We start from the raw sequence: 23,178 nt of genomic DNA, 5'->3' as shown, positions 1-23,178 counted from the left end.
TGAGGAATGAGCTGGTCTCTGCCCTCAAGCAGCGGAGGAGATGGGGTCCTGAATACGGGGCTGGGAGGAGTTGGTGGCAGGCACCGAGGCTCCGGGTGGATAAAGAAGAGGCGCAGAACCCAGCCACGGGGGTCAGGAAAGGCCTTTTGGGGGTGAGCCTTAAATTGAGTCCTGAAGACAAGTGGGCTAACCTGGCGGAGGAACGGGAAGCGTTACAGAAAAAGCCCATAGATCAGAGAGGGCATGAAAGCACTTGGGTGGAAAGTATATGGGTAATAAGTACTGTTACACTTCTTAAAGTATTATGATGTCATGTCAGAGGTGGTGATTCAGAAGGTGATAAAGAACAATGAGTGAAAATTTGGTGTCGGTAATCCAAAAGTTTGAATAATCCCTATGAAGTATAGCAAGTGAATGTAGTCTAGCACTGCCAGAGCTCAGGGTTTTCAGAATAATGTTACTTTATGTTTTGTGGATCAATTTTAATTTTTAAAAGCATACTTTACACCAAAACCTTTTCCATTTTGAATTTCAAATTAATAGAAAGAGACGAGGTTATCTACATTCTGTTTTCAGGGCGTGTCACACCACAAGACTGCCTTACTTTGGAGAAGGGGATCGGGTTGATTATCATTTTATCTCTCAAGAAGTTTTTGATGAAATGCTAAACATGGTAAGACTGCTCTTTATATTTAATGCACAAGAAATATATGTTCTCTGATAGAAATATTAGGAAACAGTGATAAGAAAGAGAATTATATTTGTGTTTTTCCTGAGAGATGTGTTCTTATTGAGTTGTTTTTTTTTCTTAAACCATTTGATACATCATTGTTCACATGCTGCTTTATTTTATGATCTTGGAGAAAATATTGTAAATTTCCAATGACACTGAATAAATAGACGTTTTAAGAAAATGGAAGAAAGAGCATCGCGAAAAGATCTTGAGATCTGTGTTTACCAGGTGCTGCTCTACTGATCAGATTTTACTCAAGATAAACAATTCCCAAAGACTTGATGTGATGCAGCCAGCTTGTGAATTGAGCACTTACTGGGGGTTGGCGTGTTCTGTCCAGAGACCACTCCCTCTGTTTGTTATCACTGGTGCTTTCTAATTGTTGTGACCCTAAACACCATTTCACACTGGCGTGTCCCAGCCAGTTGGTCTTCCCTGGACACATACACAGACTTGACCTTCCACCATAACATCCCTGTGTGAGAAGTCCAAAGTCCTGGAGGTCATTAATGCATCTGGAAGCTCTCGACAGTAGACAGGAGAAGTTTCCTCATTTCTTTGAGGTCTGTGTCTTTCCTAGATGAGGATAGCAACCCTGCCCTAGTCCATTTCATTGGAGCTCTGGGCAACCTTATTCACCCATGACTTCAGTTAAACAGAAAGAACCGTCTCATATCTTCATCACTACCGATGAATCTGTAAGCCTTTTATTTTCTCTTCACCGTGGGCCTTATTTTTCTTTATATTATCATTTTTTCTATCACCAGATGAATCCTACACCACTCTTTTTTTTTTCCCCGAAGCTTCCTGAAGGACGGGATTAAGGACTAGTCTATGCTTCTGCTTTTGAAAGATTACCATCCAACCAGTGATACTCTTACAGCTACATCCCTCCTCCCCTCTCTCCCCTTCTCCATCCTCCGTCCTTTTCTGCCCCATCCCCAAATAATGGACCTGGTTTATACCTCAATGCTCATAATTGTGGAGCATTTAAGCATAGGCTCTGCAGTTGCCACGAGTTTAATTTTGAATGACCAGCTTTACACATGGTGCGTATTTTCTCTGGCATTCCCAGAGAAATCTAAGTGAAAAAACCCTATAATCCCTAGGCCATTTTCCCTTTAATCTTGTCAAAAGAACATCTTGGAAATTCTTTATGAATTTCTCTCCTAGGGCTATGTTTGAGAAGTTTAGTTTTATGTACCAAGGGTACTCTGAGACTTTATATTTCTAAAAGCCATTAAGAGAAACCTGAGGAGTTATCCTGATATTAGTAAGAAGCATTCTGTTAGGACTCTTTGGGTTGAAAGACAACTAGTTCCCAAAATTGATGTTAATTTCTCTTGTTAGAGTCTGGGGCATTTTTTCTTGATTTAGTTCCACTGTTCTCAGTGCCCCATGTGCTCCTCTGATGTTTCATACCTTATCATATCTGTAATCAAGTAAGTCTGGTTCAGTTCCTAGTCTGAGAAATCGCTGTACTTTTGTACTATACTTAGTCTTCTAGCTTTACTCCCTCTATGGGAGTGCTTGTGTGTTTGAGAAGTACTCATTTTTCCTGTTCTGCTCACATATATTACTTCACCATAAGGGCATCATCATATTCAACTTGAATTTTGCTTCAGATCGTCTTTTCTTTCAAGTGAGCTTGAGGCTGTTTCGCGAAGAGAGACAAACCTAGAGATTAGAAACTCGTGACACATTGTCAGCTGAGCCAACCACGCCCACACGCTCAGCCTCTGTCCACAGAACCCCTCGCCACGCACACTCCCCTAGCCAGCCTGCCCCCTCCCAATCGCAGTAGCCCTTGACAGACAGCCCGGGCACACCCCACCCCTGCACGCCTGCTGTGGACAGACACACCTTCCCACTCTGACAGGTACACATAGACTAGCACATGCTTCCATATACGCTCCATACCACCCACCCCCGAAACAAAGATCATCCCCCCATGTGCCCACAGACACATGAACCCTTCTTAAGGCCATATACACAGCCACTTACCTGCAGAGACTCTTCTACTCTTGTGGAAATAAGATCACAGATCTGGAGGTCTCTGAGATACGATTATTGCTCTTCATTAAGAAATCCACAGGCAGGAAGCGGTGAAAGGAGTATCACCCTCCAGAAGCTGGGGGACCACTCATCTCAATTCTTAACCATTCAGTTGAACAAGGCCTGTTTTATATACACAAGGACAGTGCAAGATTTCTCCCAACCCTACATCCTTCCAGAAAATGTTTTTGGGATCCACAGAGGGAGGCCGTTGTACACACAAGTAAAGAAACTCATAGTATATATCTGAAAAGTGATTCAAATATACATTATGAAAACAGAGTGAGTCACAGTAAACAAGATAAAGTATGTCGTCCCTGATGGGAGATTCAGGTATCTATCTATATAGATATAATATAGATAGTAAAAGGAAAGGAGTCACGGTATTTGTCCCAAAGAACACAGTATGACATTGAGGGAGTAAAGTATTAAGGATATTTATTGCCGGGTCTTTAACTTACAGAATATATGACATAAATGTCTTCTGATTATGGAGGATGGGGGTTTTCCTCATCACCCGCAACAGACACACCCCCCAGAGACCCACCCTCCTGAGGGGCACCGTATGTCTCCTGGCCTTCTAACACCCCTCACCAGGCAGCCACCCCCCCTCCCCACAAATCTCCAGAACGTCTGGGCCAGGAGGCACAGGGCAGCATCAAAGACCCCTAACTGCTACTGTTTTTAATGACGGTGCTGCCGTTTGCTGGGCTTCAATTGATGGGATTCGGCCTTGGGAGTTTTCACTTCATTATTTATTTCAAAATCATGTTCTCTGAGGAGTCACGGTGGCCAAGGATGTCCACATTTTTATTCCTTCTGTTGTCATCAGCGTCCCAGTTTAGATTAAATCTTGTTGTTTAATAAATATAATATCAAAGGAAAAGTCAGACAATTTTTTTTTAATACATTTATTTATTTTTGGCTGCGTTGGGTCTTTGTTGCTGCGCGTGGACTTTCTCTAGTTGTGGCGCTTGGGGTCTACTCTTTGTTGTGGTGCGTGGGCTTCTCATTGCGGTGGCTTCTCGTTGCCGAGCACGGGCTCTAGGCGCGCGGGCTTCAGTAGTTGTGGCTTGTGGGCTCTAGAGCGCAGGCTCAGTAGTTGTGGCACACGGGCTTAGTTGCTCTGCGGCATGTAGGGTCTTCCCAGACCAGGGCTCGAACCCGTGTCCCCTGAACTGGCAGGCAGATTCTTAACCACTGCGCCACCAGGGAAATCCAGTTCAAACAATTTTGAAAGATGTGTTTCTACTTATTTTTTTTTTGCACGAGACTACAGTTTCAGGAAGAACTGGGCTTTCAGAATATAGAGAGAAGGCAGGATTTGTACCTCAGATGACCAGAGGGCACACAATACTGATGCTGACTAATACATTTGGGGCAGTTTCAATAAAAAGCTATGTTTATAAGGAAAAGCAGGATGGGTCTGTTTTTCATCGCTTATCTCAGGATGCAAAGGTCTATGGTTGTCGCTGTAATTCATGGCCTTCAGGCTTATCTGGGAATGCGAGGCACTTGAGAATGGAAGCTTTTGGGGGAGACCTGGTGTACTGGCATAGCCGAAATTGTTGAGGCAAAGGGTGAACTATTAGTTTTGCTTTCTCAGTAATGAAGGTTTATAGTGCAGGTTTGGCAGGAAGTGGGTAAGTAAGCAAAATGATCTGTTTATCATAAGCTTCATTGCCTTCACTCTGCTCTAACATTTGGTCAGCTGGTTATTTCCAAAAGCCTAATATTTTTTGGCCAGCTGGGAATTCTGAATGAATTTCTCTATCAGAGTTTGGTATTAAGTTTCATAAACCCATTGTCATCCTTATACAATTGCTAATATTTGTACGTTTTATGGAATCATATAAAAGTAAGACATCAAATCATTTTATTTATATTAAATTCCATGATGGCAACTGTTATAGCAAAATCTTTGTACTTCTCTACATTGCAGGGGAAATTCATTCTAACCTTTAATTATGGTAATCACAAGTATGGATTAAGTAGGGACACCATAGAAGGTATCGCAAGAGATGGTTTAGCAAGCTGTGTTCATATGGAAATAGAAGTAAGTACTTTCCATTCAATCGATTTATTTTTAATGCGTAAATGTGTATATATATTTGGGATTGGGGAGGGGGCTACAGTGTGTGGGTCTACAATGTGTAGGCCGCACACTGCTAGGCCCAAGAGGAATGCGTACAAATGTGTGAGATTTTAAGTTTGTTATTAGCTTAGGGGAGGCAAGATATAAATAATTCAAGTGACAGGAGTTAGATTACAATACTAGGCATCACCCAAATGATATGGAGTAAAACTGCCACTCAAGATTTATTTTCTAAGTTATTTCCTCACTAAATTATCCGTTTTTCTTTTTAGAGCACTGGTCTCTGTATAAGTGATATCAGATAAAATGTTTCCTACCGGGTGTGGAACTGGTTCCCTGTCCACACAGGACAGTGGCAGGGCCCTGCCACTGACCTTGTCCCTTCCTTCTCCAGGGAAGACACATGGGCCATGCTGCCATTTGATTCCAGCTGCTTACTGGTTACTATCTTTTCATACTTTGAGCAATTTAGACTTGCAGATTTCAGGAGATCTTTCTCTCTTCCCCAGTATCCCGTCTTCCCCCAGTGACCTTCTGTAATTAGAATATACAGAAGTCTCTCTAAAATCAACTCCAGAGTAAAACCAGGAACTTCCTACTCATTTGTTTTAAAAATTTGTAGCTGTATTAACTATTTGAGATCTTCAGAGACAGTTGATTGGTTTTTTGGTATTCCTTTACTATCGACTTGAATCTCCCTTAAAACATTTTTCCTCTCTGACTTCAAAGAGCAGGAGACTGTGATTCCTTTTTGGCCCTTTGTATTGGTCTAAGTGTTGCCTCGCTTCAGTGAAACTGGTCACGTTTCTTCCAGTTCGTTAATTTTCCTAACTTCAAAATCCTACAATTCTTATCATTCTGCAGTTGATTGGTTGTACATCCTTAAGAAGGTTTACTTTGTTTCTATGCTAATTAGCCCAAAAAAAAGACCTTTTCTCTAAAATGTCTTCCTTGGACAAGGCAGAAGCAAAAATTAATGCAACTTTTAGTGCAGAAACTCACCAGCTCCTGTGTCTAACTTATTCCAGTTTAATGGTTCTAAGTTCTGGCTCCTGTTTTACTTTTTTCCTTCCTGAGAGCTTTCTCCTACTCATTTCCAAGAGATTGAGTCCATAAACCAGGCTTTATTCCTGATGCTTCCCAGCTAAACCATTTTTCCCAACTGTCCTTGTCATTGACTCTTGTAGACATTGTTTTTGAAAAGAGCCTGTATTTCTTCCCCCTGAATTTTTAAAAACAGAGATTTTGAACATTGAGTTAAATTATTGATGGTAGGATTGAGATGGAAGAATCTTCAGAGTCCATTTGGAGTAGCTCCTCCATTTCACGGGTGAGGACCCTGATTACTCAGGGAGCTTGAGGGATTTGCACAGAGTCACAGAAGCTGGAGAGCTGCAGTCCTGACCCAGCCCTCCAGGTCCTCGAGCACTACCTGCCACTGCTTCCCGGGTTGTGTGGGCTCCTGGTTAGTGGGGTGTCATGAGCTTGGCTTTCCCATGCTCTGGGTACAGGCTGTGAGATAGGATAGGAACCAGCCAACCAGGTTGCTGGTTTAGGAACAGGAAGGGCCCAAGTTGATGACACAAGGGTAACAGAGGAGCCTTTCTCTATGGTAAGATCTCTATCTCCTGGGGCTGCAAGGATGCCTTTTGAAATGTAGAATTGAAATTACTTTTCAGTAATAAAGATGCAGTGAGCATACCTATTTGTCTCTAGCAGTTTTCTCTTTTAAGAGTCATATGCATTAGAATGATTAGTTAGAGGATAACCAGGTAGGACAAATCCTTATTTTTCCAGTGATAACGTGATATTTGATGAGCAGAGAGAAGTAATCTAATCCTGGGATATTTGTAGGAAAATAATAGCTAATTATACAGGTAAAATAAATTCCTCAGTACAACACTACTTATTATACCCATGTTGTCACGTATCTCCTAAATGATTTCTAAATTGTGTCTCTGTTTCTAACTGATTATCTTTTCTTTAAATGCATAGGGTGTAAGAAGTTTAAAACATTCCTATTTTGAGCCTCGATACATCCTGGTGGTACCCATGGACAAGAAAAAATATGAGGGCTACTTGAGGAGAAAAGGATTATTCAGTCGTATAGAGATCGAATTTGCTGTCTCCAGAGTAGACCTTTATATTAAAATTAATCAGAAATATCCAGGATATTTTGATGCAGTAGTCAATGCAGGTCAGTAACTTTCAACAAAGTTTTATTTTTGAAGTGTAAGGTTACTGGGGAAAAATCTGCTCTAAAGTACCTTCTTATTGTTGACTGAATGCAGTTTCTTGTGGTTGTAGGACTGAGGTCCCTAATTGCCGGCTGGCTATCTGCCAAGGGTGACCCTCAGTTTTTAGAGGCTGCTCTCAGGTCCTACCCACATGGCCCCCTCCATCTTCAGGCCAGCAATAGCCCATCAAATCCTACTCATGCTTCGAGTCTCTGCCTTCCTCTTCTGCAACCAGAAAACCTCCTTTTATGGGGATCATGTGATTAGAGTAGGCCCACCTAGATAATCTCCTTTTTGATTAGCCCAAACTCAGTTGATAAGTAACCTTAATTACATTCGTGAAAATCCCTTTGCCATATAACCTAACGTAATCACAGGAGTCGTAGCTCATCATGTTCACAGGTTCTGCCCACATTCAAGTGGGGGGGTGGTGATTATACAAGGGTGAAGTGTCATTGGGTCTTAGAATTCTGCCTACCAAAGTATTCATAAAATTAGATCTAGTTAAAAAATCATCACCACAGATTGGCTCTATTTTGATATAATTCTGTTGCTTTAACATACATTCTCTTCTTTACTGTAGATGATCTGGATGTTGCCTACGAAAATCTGAGTCAGCTCATTAGAGAATACCTTGGATTGTCTGAGGCAACCGCCAAGAGTTTGGCTCCAACCACAGGTACCTCTCTAACCCTTTTGTTTGGCATGGAAAGGAAAACAAATCTGTGGGTTGTTATTTGGGGACTCATCAACCAGGCTAAAGCTGGTTCTGACTCTTTAATCCGTGTACTTCCTCTGGTCCCCACAAATGAGCTGCATGAATCCGCCCTCTGGACCAGTCCCTCTGCTTGTCAAGGTGACCATAATGGACCTCACAAGACTGTCCTTTAAGGACATATTGGGCAGTACCTTGGAGTACCTACTCATAGTAGGTATGGGTCAGCCCCACAGTTCAGAACTCCACCTTCTGGAAGTTTGGCTCCTAAGGGGGCTGAGGTGGTGTTCTGCTTGACAACATTGTCCCAATCCAAGAGATTCTCTCCCCCTTTCTTTGCATTTCCATAGTCCTCAAAATGTTGCACTACAAAGTATAATGGAAGAGCACTGGTCAGGGGATGTGAGCCTGGTCCTGGCCCTGCTGCCCCCTGGGACAGGCTGCTTAGCTGTTCTGAGCTTCCGTCTTGTTAGATGGAATTAATGCTCCCCACCTGCCTAATGAATCATGCACAGCAAATGACATGGGATACATGAGCGCATCTCCTTGGAATCTAGGAATTCTAAAGCCCTAAATCAGAATTTTAGTACATGAGTATTTTGAGATGTATTTAACAGTTTCCCCCCAAATCCACCTCACACCCCTTAGGATGGCTACTATGAAAAAGCAAAACAAAACAAAAAATAGAAAATGTGCTGGCAAGGATGTGGAGAAATTAGAAATGTAAAATGGTGTGGCTGCTATGGAAAACATTATGGTGGTTCCTCAAAAAAATTAAAAATGGAATTACCGTATGATCCAGTGATTCCACTGCTGGGTATATACCCGAAAGAACTGAAAGCAAGGTGTTGCACAGCTTTTGTACACCCACGTTCACAGCAGCATTATTCACAATGCAGTAGCCAAAAGGTGGAAGTAACCCAAGCAGTCATTGACAGATGAATGGATAAACAAAATATGGTTTATATGTACAAGGGAATAGTATTCAGCCTTAAAAAGGAAGGAAATTCTGACACCCGCTACAACATGGATAAACCTTGAGAACATTCTGCTAAGTGAAATAACCAAAAACACATATACTGCATGATTCTAATTATATGAGGTACCCCAAGTAGACAAATTCATGGAGACAGAAGGAAAGAGGATGGTTACCAGGGGCTGGGGGAGAGAGGACCAGGGGCACTGTTTAATGGTGGCAGAGTTTCCGTTTTGCAAGATGGAAAGAGTTCTGGGAATTGGTTGCAGAACAATGTGAGTGTGCTTAACACTATCGAACCATACACTTAAAAATGGTTAAGATGGCAAATTTTATGTTACATGTATTTTACCACCACTATAATAATAATAAAAAGCATGTCCCCCATGCAGTGGACTGAACTGCATTCACGTATCACATAATGTAGAATATAATGGAAGACTCTTGCTGCTGTGCAGATGCTCCACTGCTTTGTGTGTACGTGTGGTTTAGCCTTTGTGCCTCTGCCCACGTAGGATCTTGCTGGCCAGGTTGCATCCTGGCCAGGCAGAAGCAGGCCCGGTCACGGTTTTGCCGGAATTCAGACTAATGGTGCTGCTTTGCAACTCTACACACTTTCTCCAGTTCAGGTGCCCATGGAATTCTGGAATGAGGTCGGTGTGAAAATGGTAACAACCAACAGATAATGACCGAGGTTTTCCTTCCAGGTGCGTCTCCTAGGAGACAAGTAACCGGAAAGTACCAGAAGAAAGTGCGCGCTGTGAAAGTGGGCCCCTCTGGCGGAGGGAGGGCTGCGCTGTGTCGCGGAGGGGGACGTCCAGTGAGCGTTGGGCGGTGTTCGTCCCGCACGGCCTCCTCCTCCACGTCAGGTCTGTTCTTTAGAAAGCTGATCCTGTCCAGTTGCGCAGTCTATCTAATGAGGCTTCCGTGGAAGCTCCATGGAAGTTTCTCTTGAGGAAATCTGGCTCCCTTTGCTTTAAGTCTTTGCTAGCCCAACAACCTCTGATGTTTAATATGGTCCCCTGCATGGACCTGTTCCCATGGGGCTGTCCCCTAGGTGAGAGCAGCCTGCCGCATCCCTGTGCCAGGCCCATCTCCCATGTAAATTAATAAGTTGGTGCCGTGGCTTTTAAATCAGCCCCTCGGGGTCTGGAGAAACCTGAGTCGGTCCCCTGAGCCTGAGCAGTTCCGAGCAACTGAGACAAGCGTGGTTTTCCATCAGCAGCACTGAGGGCGCCTCTGAACTGTGGTTCTTGAGCAAGACTTAACCTCCACGGCGGCGGGGTGCGGCCCCCAGCTTGTCTTACTCTGCAACCATCAGGAACACTGAGTACTGGTTGTAGCTGCCATTTGGCAAATTAATAGACCAGATAATGTGTGCATAGGAAAATAGACTCCTGTTTTGAAGGGTTTTATGAAACTTCATTTATTCGGACTAATTAGGTTAGACCTGTCTGATTTAATGAATTATGGAATTTGTAAGTAAGAGTGTTCTCGCTCTCAGATACATTTAATACCTGAAACTGGTCCATCCAGTTACTGACTAATTGAATCCCAGCTTTTAAAAGTAGATGGGCAGGTTTGTACTTAATATATCAAATCATTGGCCTCAATAGATGCCAGTTTTTCTGACAGGTTTACTATTTGTAAACTAATGTGTCTTCTTAAGAAGCCAAACACTTTATTTTATTTATACAGTTCATTTGTGGAGGAAGTCACTTCTTTTCAGTTGATAGTTTAAGGATAAATTTGCACATAAGGTGATTTTTGTGGAGGCCAGATATTATTCAAGTATTTAAAAATTGTAATTAACATAGTCCTTATTAATAAGCTTATAAGTGTCTCTAGCGGCCCAGGAGTAGAGCCAGCGGCCCCTCTGAGTCTCAGGGCTGTGAGGTACGGGCCAGATGTTAACAGGTTCACTGCAGGAGAGCAGGGTGCAACCATAATCACCTCAAAATGAATCTCGTGACTCCCTGAGGGGGGCCCAGAGCCCCAGAGGGTCACTGCCACAGGCCTGGCTGGCTCTCAACTCTTGGCCTCCCCTCTGAGCTGGGTCGCTCTGATTTTAGGTTCTGTGGTTTAGCTATATCTACATAAAGACTTACATAACTTACATAAATGTAAATGGATCCCTAGAAGCAAAAATCCATAATTTTAGTATACTGGAATAATTTTTATGTATAACTGAGCTGTCAAAGGTAAGAAATTGAAATTAAAAATATTTAAGATTCTATGAAAGCCAGTTTTTTTGTCTGAGCAATTAAAAAACTGGACTGGAAATGGGAAGCCTTAGTTTTGCATTCTAACTTTCATCAATAATCATTAATTTGATTAGAGAAATAACTTGAACTCTCATTTCTAAGAAACAAAACCCCAAACAACTATATATAATATTATGGAACATTTTAGAATCTGATCTTCCAGAGTTGAGGTTTTCCCTAATTAGATTAGACCGTCCATCTGTATATTCAGCCTCAGTACAGAGAGAAATCTGATGGCCAGTGGTGTTGTTTTCATAGAAGCAGTAATCCTGTGTCAGTGCAAACTGAAAATGATTGCCAAACATTTGAAGTAATAATACATAGCTTTATCTTTAGTAATTTCATGTTACTAATTTGTAACTGAGAATGCAATTTTAAATTCTACTCTTAATGATGAGAGTGGAATAAAGTGAAGAAAGAAAGCCCAATGTTTATCCAGATTTGAGTACAGCGGCCCATCAGCCTGGACCCAGAAGTGCAAACCTTCACCAGAGGAGAGACTAATTAAATTTTCATTTGATACATGTATAAAATAGTAACTTTGGGTACAGAGTGATTATAAACCCTCAAGATCTACCATTAATTAAAAATGTATATCAATTAAGGTACAGAATTGTCTTTTTTTCCCCTGTAACAATGCAGGTAATATTCATTTCTAAAGCAGGAAGATTTAAAAAAATCCTGAGTAAACAATATTATGTCTATAAAATAAGGAAAAACTCACTATATTCAGAACTCAGTATATGGCATGCCTTTTACACTCCATTTGTCTCTTTACAACTGATTTCTGGAATAGTACTTCCTGCAAAGCTTTTAAAAAGCTGATCCAACCACCACCCTGAGTTCTCGCTACAGAGATCATAAAATAAAATTTTATTTGAAAATCATTATTTAGAATTCTGACTAATGATAGAGAAAAATGATGATGGTGATGATGAGTCAAACAGGGGAAAACTGAGCAATTTACTAGTCCATAAAGTGGTGCCTTTGTCCCTAATAAAGGTCATGGTATCATTTGGCAAATTATGTGAATTGTTAAATTGCAAAAGTGGGGTGAAAAACTCGTGTCTGATTATAGGAAACCAGGAGGGCTTAGATGGAAAGAACCTTCAGCATTGGATTTCAGTATTCTTATATTTTTCTGTTTTTTAAAAAAATACGTTCTTATTGTGGTAAAAAAAAAAAAACCGTTAAATTTTCCATTTTAGCCATTCTAGATGTACACCTGAAAGGCGTTAATTACATTCACTGCCTATTTTAAATATTTTTTTATCACTCCAAACAGAAACTCTATACCCATTGGGCAAAATAACCAACACACACCCCACCCCACCCCCGGCCAGCCCCCGGTGACCTCGAATCTACTTTCTGTCTCTATGAACTTGCCTAGTCTAGATATTTTTACTGTTCTCACATTTTATTTTAACCTTGTTTCTTGACTAAGTTTGTGTTTTAATTTATAACTGTTGTAAACTAGGGTGATAAGAATAATGAACAGGGCAGCCTCTCAGAAACCCCACCAAGTGGTAAGGTTTTCCTTTCTCCCCCTCACCTCCCCGTCCCTGGAGACATCTGGCTTGACTGGGTGCTCGGGGTACACTCCCAGCCTAGGAGGTTCAGGAAGAACCCAGAGTAGTCCGAGCACCTCCTGCTTTGTGGGGAGAGAAGGGCTGGTGGCCAGGAGCCTGGCTGGCTTCTGGGGACAGACCACCCTGGGCTCACCGCAGAGGTCTGATGCGGTTTGGACTCTCTGAGTATCAGGTCTCCCCCACAGTAAGCTGAGACTAGTTTCTTCAAGGCTGTTCCAGACCGGTGTGCCGCCTGTGAAGTGACCACTAGCATTTCAGAGCTGTGTCCTAAGGACTGGGTTACAATGATGTACGGGTCACCAGAATATACCAGGGCTTCTACCCTAAACAAGTGCCCGCTGGGGCGATTGTGTCAGGAGACCAGAATCACTCTGAGAACGTGCTCCCGTGGCGGTGACTGAAGGAAGCAACCCCCCTCTGCAACTCTGGCATGGCTAGTGGTCTCTGAGAGCCATTTCTTTTTTTCTATAAATTTATTTATTTATTTATTTATTTTTGGCTGTGTTGGGTCTCTGTCGCTGCACACGGGCTTTCTCTAGTTGCGGCGAGCGGGGGCTACTCTTTGTTGTGGTGCGCAGGCTTCTCATTGCGGTGCCTTCTCTTGTTGCGGAGCATGGGTTCTAGGCGCATGGGCTTCAGTAGTTGTGGCTCGCAGGCTCTAGTAGTTGTGGCACAGAGGCTTCAGTAGTTGTGGCTCGCGGGCTCTAGTAGTTGTGGCTCGCGGGCTTCAGTAGTTGTGGCTCACAGGCTTAGTCGCTCCGTGGCATGTGGGATCTTCCCGGACCAGGGCTCGAACCCGTGTCCCCTGCACTGCCGGGTGGATTCTTAACCACTGCGCCTCCAGGGAAGCCCCTGAGAGCCGTTTTTGAAGGCAGGGTAGTACTTGGAGGGAAGCGGTTGCCCTGGGGGTGGGGGTGGGGTAGCAGCTTGGATGGTGGATCCCCAGGAGCAGCTTCCCTGAGCCGTGGTGCCTTGTGATTCCATCCGATCTACTCTTTCCTTCCTTCCTCCATTCGTCACCTATTTACTGAGTGCCTGCTGAGCTTCTGCACCTTGCCAGGTACTGGTAAACTGGCACGACTCCTCACAGAGCTCGCAGTTTCTTTATGGGACAAGGAAAAAGGCCATTAAACAAGGAAACAAATGGGGCTTCGTCTGGCTTCGCTGTCCATCCTCTAGTTTCTACCATGAAAAGCAGCACTGACCCCCTAAGGTGGTGAAATTTAAAATCTCATTCACTTAGAAAATTTTCTGGCCACTCTCAGACCTAGATATAAATTTTGGTTCTGTGAAGAAGCCTCTCTATGTTCATTCATAAAAGTTTCTGTTTTCAGTTGACTAAAAATTGCTCTAATTCCACTAAATAAGTGAATTATAGGCACTAGTATCCCCACGGAGAAGGGACGGTTAAATTCTTCGATGTGTGTCATTTTATTCTTTTCAAGATCCTAGGTGCATCAAAAAAAAGAAAAGATCCTTTTGGTTATTAATTTCTAAAGTTACGTCGTCATATTTGTTAAGATGTTTTTAGCAAACTTCTTTTTATATTAAAGCAGGAGCTGCCTCTAGCAAGAAGACTTCCTCTGGGGCGCCAGCACACCTGGTTCCACCCCCAAGGCGCTTGGCGAAACTGCAAGCAGGTGGCCAGATAACAGGGCGTCTCTCTGGAATGCAGATTCCTGCAAAGGTCCCTGAAAATCAGAGCCTAGCTCCCTGCCAGAACCAGGAGCTGACTCAGGAGGGAGCAACCCATCAGAAAGAGCTTTCTCCCAATAGCCAGGTCGGCGCTGTGCCTCCGCCGCAGCCCAGCTCACCAGCGCTTGGTATTCCCCAGCAGGCGCAAGACTTATCCCCAGACTGGAAGGAAGGGGACGCTCAACAATCAGATCTTTCTTCAAAAACAGGAACCACAAATCTCCCTGAGAATGAGGCCCAGACATCTGAGGTGAAAGCAGGTGAAGGGGGGCAGTCTGCCATCACTCCTTCCCAAGGGTCTTCTCAGCACCCTGACCCACCATCAGCCCACCGCCCTCAGCTGGACCAGGATGAAGAATCAGGGGAGGCCAAGGTAACCCCCACTGGCCCTCTCCGCTCTGAACTTCCACAGGGATCTGACCCCACATCCCTTAGCCCCCAGAGAACCCAGGATGAGGAAACTGGGTCAGCCAGTCTCCCACCCAGCAGTTCCCATCATGATCCCCCAAGAGATCCTTCTGGTCCCGACGAGGCCAAGAAGCTTGGACCACCTCTGGGAGATTCTCAGCAACCTCTGGAGGAGGGAATCCCTAAAGCAGAAGTTGTTCGGGTTGACGCTCCTTACCCAGAATTGCCACATCCCCAGGACTCAGCCAGTACCACACAGACCCAGGACAGGGAAGACCCGGTGGTTTTGCCTCCCAGAAGCCGACTGGCTCCCACCAGGCTGCCCCAGCCCCGCGTCCTCGCTCCTCTCCAGAGTCGGAGGCGCACACCCGAACTGCCCTCACCCAGCAGACAGGAGGCTCTCGGAACAGCCTCAGATCAGACTATGACTCCCTCTCCCAGGCCCCCGCTAGCTCAGGAAGGAGACCCCAGTAAACTCCCTCCCACCAGCAGCCCCCATTCCAAACAGCCACACAACCTGAGCCCCCATCCGGGCCACAGTCCCCAGCAAGTCCAGGAAGAGAGAGTCAGGGAGGTGAAGCTCCCCCTTATCAGCCCCCCGGTGCAGGAGCTGGTACCACGGGCCGCCCCCGATCCGCCCGAGGCAGGGGGGGTTCAGGTAATCAAGCTCCCTCGAATTCCCGCTCCCTTCTCAGAACAGCTGCCTCAGAACACAGGGGCCGCTCATGATTTGAGGCCTGCAAAGGAGAGAGGCAAGCTCCCAAGGCAGGCCGCTCCTCCAGCAAAAGGATCCCAGATGTACAGGCCTTGCCCCCAAACCAAGAGCCAGTACAGCAGACAGGAGCTAGGAAAAAAAAAAAAAAACCCTATCCACAGAGACCGCTAAAGGGCCCTCACAGCTGAGAAGGGCGCCACCTGGAGGCCACGAGGCGTCCTTGCAGCCAGAATCCCAGAGTAAGCTGACTCCCCCAGAGGCCCCCAGCCACCCTAACCGCAGCCCTCCTCGGAGCCCTCAGGGGAACTGGAGAGGAAAAGTCCATACACCAGCCATTCCTGAACCATCCCACGCTGAACCATTGCCTAAAGATGCCCAGATACGGGAAGAGAAAAGGGGAAAAGGACATTATTCCAGAAGAAAGGCCCATGCCAACCTCCTCGCAAATGACCTGGTTCAGAAAGTAGCCATGTTCAAGAAAGGACCATCTTTGAAAAGAGAGAATTCTGGAGGATTATCTCAAGAAAATACAGCTACCCTCAGCGGTGATCAGCCAACTCCAGGGGGTCATCCCCCACAAAGGAGACCTCTGCAGAGTCAGCACCGGATGCTTCTGCTGCCAGAGAGCAAACAAGGCGGAAAAAAAGAGGTTCATAGAAGGGGAAGGTCTCAGAAGGGAGAGGCTGCTTCGGGTGCCCCAGAGCGGCATGATGTGGACCCCGCCCAGCAGCCTGACAAAGAGACTCAAGCCCATCAGGGGACAAGTCAGACCAGAGAGAGCTCTGTCCAAAGGGACAGTGCTTCCAGGCAGCAAGCCAAAGGGAGAGGCACCCGGAAACACAGGGGAGCACCAGGGGACAATAGCCGGGCCGCACCCCAGAATCAGGCGTCTGCTGGGGAACAGGGCAGCTGGAAGGGAAGGCTGTGAGCTCGGGGCAGTCAGAGCACCAAGGTGTAAGCCGTCCCGGGGCCACCAGGTCATGAACGTCTGCGCCCCCTAAAGCAGTGCCATCCAGAATGGAGAGCTATGGCCAGGGCGCTATGGTCTGTACACTGGCTTCCCTCTGCAACCCCTAGTCAGCATAGATGGGAGGCCCGCCGTTGGATCATTAGAAGGCAGTTAACCTTTGCACATGTGTGCCTCTTTTGTGGCTCGCCCTCGCAGCCTGGAAGAGCAGCCCTGTGGTGGGGTACACCAGCAAGCGGTACCCCTCCTCCAGCAGAGAGAGCTGGTCTGAAAGTTTGGTGCCAGCAAGGAGGCTTTGTGTCCAGACTTGGACAAGTTCCAACATGACTTCAGGCTCTGGCTGAAGCAGTGCTGAATTGCCATTAAGCTTTCTTTTATTCATTAGGAAAATTCACTTTTAGATTAGAAAATTCTCTCATGCTTCTTGCGTTATCGAGGGGTCCAGAAGCAAAAAGAACTCTGAGAAAGGAATCCTTTCTGGGTCTTGGTCTCTGGGTTTCTGGGTCTTGGTCTCTCCCACAAACATTCCAAACCCACAGTTAATTTGTGGGAAGAGGACAGGTTTTTTACACCCATGACAAGTGATCGAGGGCTTCCGATTTGCGTTGGCTTATACTGCCTGAAACTTACTTTGTTTGAAATGGACACCTTCCTTCTCTCTTTGAACGGGAACCTCATGTAAATTAGCTCATGCCTTCGTTATGCCAAACCAGCTGGTTAAAAGAATTAGTAGGGAGAACACTGAGGCGAATCCGTTTTTTATTTATCTATTCATACCATCAGGATTCTTTTGCTGGCAAGTGACGGGAATCCAACCTGAGCCAGCTTACGTGAATCTTTTAGAAGGGAGGGGAGTATGTCACACAACCAAACTCTGGGGAGGGCAGAGGGGCAGCAGAACCTCGGAGAGATTGGGGACCATCTCTGAACATAACCAGAACTGTCATCATCTCCAGTATTTTCGTCATCTCCTGGACCCTTGTCATCTCCAGGACTCTTAGCATTTCTCATCTCTGTTTTTTTCTCCGTGCTGGCTTCATCTCTGTGATATAAATGACTATATATCAGTTTCTGCACATGGCAGGGAATATGACCATCAGTAGCTCTTAAATTTTACATTTGGTTTTACATCTGGCACCTCCCACTACCAGAAAGGGATTAACTCACATGCTCCTTGGTCCTAAGATTTATAAAATTATATTCAGGGAAAGACTCTGATTGGCCCAGCGTGGGTCAGATGCTCATTCCGCAGCCAGTTTACTCTGGCTGGGGACAGGGCACATTTAGATATACTCATTGGGTTCAATCCTGTGAACCCTAGCATGCACATACAAGAGAATAACCGTAAGCAAAGCAACCAGTTTAATATTCGACTCTTAAGAATTTACAAGATATTTATTGAGTACTTACTATGTGTACATGTTAAGCTGTGTTTGGCATCCTGTATTTTAAAAATGTAACTGACGACTACATGCCTGTATAAATGTGTCTTATCTTACACAAAGAGCATGTGTCCACGAAAATTGTGTGTATGTCAAGTGTTATTTCAAGTGCAGTAGAGGAAATTGATATTTTTACAATCCAGGATGCAGGACTCTTCTTGTATAATGAAGAGCCTATGTTATACTAATAATTACCCTCTGATTTATCTGGTTTGTCCACAATGAAATGAATAAGGTGAATTTTTTAACATCTCATAACTTATTTTTCTTAAGTTAGTTCAAGTCCCCCAACAAGCACTGATTGAGTACTTCATATATGCCAGACACTGTGATAGTTTCTACATAGAGTAAGATGGTGAGGACACTTCAAGGAGCTCTCTCTCTTATCAAGGGAGACGGATAGGAGGGTTCGTTACAACACTGTGTGATCAGGGCAGCTGGAGGCCCCACAGCATGCGAGGATAGGTTTAGCATCAAACGGAGAAGGAAACTCATTTATTAACTTTTCCAGAAAGTCCTAAGAATACTAAGAAAGGACACTGAATTCAGGCTGGGATGTGAGAACTGGATCAGAAAACACTTCCAAGAGGAAGTCCTCCTTTCAACCAGGTCCTCAAGGTTGCAGAGCAGTCAGCAGACTGATGGGAGAGAAGGGAAGGTCTCAGAAGAGGGAACAGCATATGCCTAAGCGTGGAGGGAAGAGCGGGCGTAGCATCTTCTGGACTGAAACGTCAGGAGAGCTATAGTTGTACGCAGCTCCAAAGGGCACATTGTGCTGCGCTAATGAGATTGGAAACTTGATCTTCTGACAATGGGGAGCCATTGAATGGTGAAATTTTTTTTTGTCTTAGAGGTATCTGTTTCGAGTCAGCATAGAGGATCACTTTAAGGAGGGCAATTTAGATGGCAGGAGGAATGCTGGGAAGCCATTGCATTAGTCCTGACAGGATGGTGAGGGACTGAAATAAGGCATTGTGGCAGGAAGGGGCAGATTCAAGATATTTGGACTGGGTGTAGGGGGAGTGCAGACTGAAAGAGAAGAGGAAAATCAGGATACCTACCCACTTTTATGACTTGTGTATGGGGCATTTTAGAGGCACTAGTACCTCACTTAGGTGAAAAACTTTAGAAATTTCCTTGGTCTCCTTCTCGGGCAGCTATTTCTGAAGCTCCTTAAGGCATTTGGGGCTACATTTTCATTAGGGTTCTAATGCATAGTGAGATGCCAAATTTCCCTTCTTTTGACTTGGAAGAAGTTCTAGCGCCCTTCCCTGGGGTCCATGATGGTGTCAGGGTCGTGTTTGTGTTTTGGTCGTATAAACATCTCAGATTCAGTGCAGCTAGACATTTTGTTTGTTGTTCAAGGAAAGGAATAGAAAAGATTACCAGCTCCTCCCTTGGTGAGAGGTTTTTAACAGCTATTATTGATTTCCTCGGTATAAGGGGAACTTGTGCTTTTTAATTGTAGAATATAAATATTTAAAAATTGTCATTTTCCATCTACATTTACAAACAAAGTTCATATCACTTTCATATGCTATGTTCCTCAGCAAAGTGATCTTTATGGGAAAAAAAAAAAAGAACGCTGGGGACTTTATAGTCATTCTGTTAGCTAATACAATCTTCAGCGTTTCAAAAGAAGTCTGGCATTTAGTATTCAAATCAACAGAGAGGATACCTCCACTGGGTGCAAGAGTCTTCTTCAAATATTTAAGGAGCTAAATCAATTCTTTTCAACCTCAAAAGATAATTGGACAAAGGGTAATTTGGTAGTAATTTACAAAAGGGGAAATAAAAATGGCCAAAAAATACGTCAAAAAGTATTTAAGTTTCACTATCACTGTAAATCAAAACAGAATAGACTTTTTTGGGTACCAAAGTGGCAAAGATGGAAAACAAATGCCTATTCTTGGTGAGGCTGAGGGTCAACGCACTTTCTCTGTCATCATTGAGAAGGTAAATGGGCACAACTTTTCTGGGGACAGCTTAACAGTACCTGTCAAAGCCTTCAAATATTGCATGTCTTTAACCTAGCAGTTCTAATCCAAGAATTATAAGGAAATAAGCTATGTACAAGGGTGTTCATATTAATGTCTTTGTAATAAAACCTGGAAATAATTAAGCCAGCTAATGGGATTTCAAAAATAAGTTATGGGCCAAAAGTTCTGGTTCAGCTGTATGTTGCCATTATAATCATGTTGTAGAATTTTGGAAGAGGAAAATATTTGTTACTTATTAAGAAGAAAGCAGGTTAAGGAGGTACAGCTAGTATGGTTCCAGTTGTCAGCTCTGGGTTGTTAGATTATGGGTAATCTTTATTTTCTCTTTTATGCTTTTTAGTATTTTGTAAATTTTCTACAACAGGCCTGTGTTTATTCAGAAAAAGTTATATAGAAGTAAATTCCCACACATGAAAAGCTGTCCTGTGAAAGCAGCACCCTAATATTCTATTTTGATTTGGCTTAATGAGAACTTTCTAGGAGTCAGAGTCATGTACAGAGGAGCAGATTGGCTCTCTCCATAAATTAGATGCTCTGTGATGGGAATCTCACAGAAAGTCTCCTTAGGTTGGGTGATTAGTTGGACTGGCTGAAATTTAAGGTTCCTTTTATAATCTGTGATCTGTTCACTACAACTAGCTCTACTGGCTGGCTCTGAAGAACCCAGCAGCCTAATTTATTAAATAGAGAGCCTAGTACTAGAAAATTGCAGAGTTAGTACTCATTAGATCAGTGGCTTTCAAACTTTCTAGTCCAAAACCCGTAACTAGGGATACAGCTCATAATATCATGACCTACACACAGACCTACACGCATAGGAAACAAAGGTATAATGAAATACCTTCACTGTGCTGATAAACTCTGATACTCTCTATTCTATTCAATCCTAATTCTTTAACACGCTGGTCATGACCTATTAAATTGATTTCACAATTTAGTCTGCAGCCTGCAGTTTTTGAAAAACCCTGTACTGAGTGCTCTGGAGCTTTGCTATAGTTCTGTTCTTAGAGGTCTACTGACCAGATACTACCCTGCTCAGGTTGCCTTCAAGTGAGGTGGGATGGATTGGCATGATTTATACTGAATTATTTTCTGTGACAATAGAAGGATTCAGTGTATTAGCAGTTATGCTCTTTGTCAGTGATAGGACTCTGGATAAGGTATATTGAAATTTTTTATGCACAGTATAAAGTTCTTATGTAAAGCTAAAAAAACCAATCTTGATCGATAGTGTTTTAAGCACTAAGTCCTTAGCTGGTTCCCTTTCCTTTTGTTCCACAACAACACTGAAAATCACCTCATTACTATAAAGCTTCCTCCAAATCACAGTCTGTCCATAAATGAATTTAAAGACATTATTCTAGAAATCACATTTCTTTACTGACCAGGCATTCAGAAAAGAGAATAAGAAGAGACTATTTCTTTGTGTTGATGATAAATAATGTTAGACCACCAAATCTTTCATCTCAAAGGTGATGATGAGAGAACAGTCCTGATTAGCAAAAGCTGGAGACCTTTTTTAAAAAGTTTGTAACTTTAGAAATTCATGATTTCAGATAACACTGAGTCAAAATTATCATTGGAAATTCCAGTTCCAGTACAATCTAGCTGTGTGACCTTGAGCAGTTTACAAAGGTCTCATGTACTATAAAATGGAGATAATAGTAGTACCTGCCTCAAGATTATTGTGAGGATTAAATGAGTTAATATATTGAAAAACACCCAGAACAATGTCTGGCACATAGTAAGTACTTATATGAGTGTTTGTTAGCATTAACATGTAAGCAGTAAAAAAAGTTTTTTAAATAGCATTTTATCCTTTTTTTTTTTTCAAGATTTTTGTTTGTTTGTTGTTGATGTGGACCATTTTTAAAGTCTTTATTGAATTTGTTACAACATTGCTTCTGCTTTATGTCTTCGTTCCTTGGCCACAAGGCGTGTGGGATCTCAGCTCCTTGACCAGGAATCAAACCCGCACACCCCGCTGCTTTGGAAGGCGAAGTCCTAACCACTGGATGGCCAGGGAAGTCCCAGTAGCATTTTATCCTTAATTGGAAAGGACAACATAGTTCAAACTGGGTGGAAATATTTGGCAAATGGTGTGGTCTTCTCTGAAAATCCTTTAAAAATTTTGACAACCTTAATTGAATAAAGGGCCTTAAACAGAATTAGGATTATATTGGAAAGAAATTGCAGTTCAGGAAAATGTTACTGAGATCAAGAGATTCTTTCACGCACGTTCACAGGTAGTATTGCCACTTGGAGAATTGAGTGAGGAGACATCAGTTCCGAGGTGATTATGAAATTGACATGTGATACACATGGAAGAGACTTGTAATAGCACCTAGAACATAGTATGCTCAGTAAGTGTTATCTATTATTTTTATTGTTATTATGTCATTGATAATACCAAAGGCATTTACATTCTGTGTTTCATCTTGGTTAAATGGTAAATGCCATCAAGTTACTTGACTCAGGAATAAACTACCAGATAGCTGGCATTTTGTTTTCTTTTTGTGGTAGGTTGAAACAGAGACTGGCTTCTACATGCTACCAGATCTAAAGACCCTTGGTTTCCAAGGACATAGATAGCAAAGGGAAGAAAGACAAAAAATGTCTGTGCTTGAGAAGTGACCAATGAAACAACATCTTTGAAAATGTTGTTCTTGAAGGATGAGCTCTTGCAAACGAAAACTACACTTAGCAGAGGTGGGGCTGTAGGGTTGGGTGGAAGTCACATCAGAAATTTAGTTATCAAATGTACTGCTCAAAGGAGAGGAAGGCTTTAGTTTGTGTTCTAGCTCCTTGAAGGTTTCTGTCCTATTTCTGTCAGCCATAGCTACCCTTTCCTTCTCCTCTCCTTACCCCAAATTCTGTACACATACAGATCTTATGCATCAAGTTTCCACTCTTGAAATTTATCTGTCCTACATCCTCTCTCCTTCAAAGTGTCAGTTAACTACTTCATGATAAACTCATTCATTTGAAAAAACCCCTGAAATTCAGGGTACTATTGTTATATGTTTTATTTAGGACATCCTCCATACAGAGTCCAAATATTTAACCCATTAGTTCAGCTCTACTGAAGACATTTCAAAGTATGAAGTTCAATGGAAAAAAGCATTCTTTTTGTACCTCATTCTTTCTGTGTGAGAAGGCACATTCACATGCTTCCTTTGTCCTGATGTAGAATCTGTTCTCTGTTTAAATAGCTGATTATTCCTTTGATCGGACACTCAAGAATATAGCACTTTACTGTTAGAATAGTTCAGTATGTGCATTCATTT

The 23,178-nt window shown here is 43.2% G+C and overlaps 1 protein-coding gene across 1 annotated transcript in view; it reads left to right on the top strand.

Moving 5' to 3' along the window:
* LRGUK (leucine rich repeats and guanylate kinase domain containing) overlaps window positions 1-23,178 on the top strand; it is a 124,186-nt gene that overhangs the window by 75,337 nt on the left and 25,671 nt on the right. Inside the window, exons 12-15 of the mRNA XM_057549974.1 lie at window positions 577-673; window positions 4,731-4,844; window positions 6,879-7,080; window positions 7,704-7,799. Of these exons, the coding sequence (XP_057405957.1) occupies window positions 577-673; window positions 4,731-4,844; window positions 6,879-7,080; window positions 7,704-7,799 (509 nt within the window). The remainder of the gene's footprint in view (window positions 1-576; window positions 674-4,730; window positions 4,845-6,878; window positions 7,081-7,703; window positions 7,800-23,178) is intronic.

Source organism: Balaenoptera acutorostrata, chromosome 7 (assembly GCF_949987535.1).
Source record: "Balaenoptera acutorostrata chromosome 7, mBalAcu1.1, whole genome shotgun sequence".
NCBI classification, from domain to species: Eukaryota; Metazoa; Chordata; class Mammalia; order Artiodactyla; family Balaenopteridae; genus Balaenoptera; species Balaenoptera acutorostrata.
Note: the sequence above shows the minus strand (reverse complement) of the source record. Positions and strands in the feature narration are given on the sequence as shown.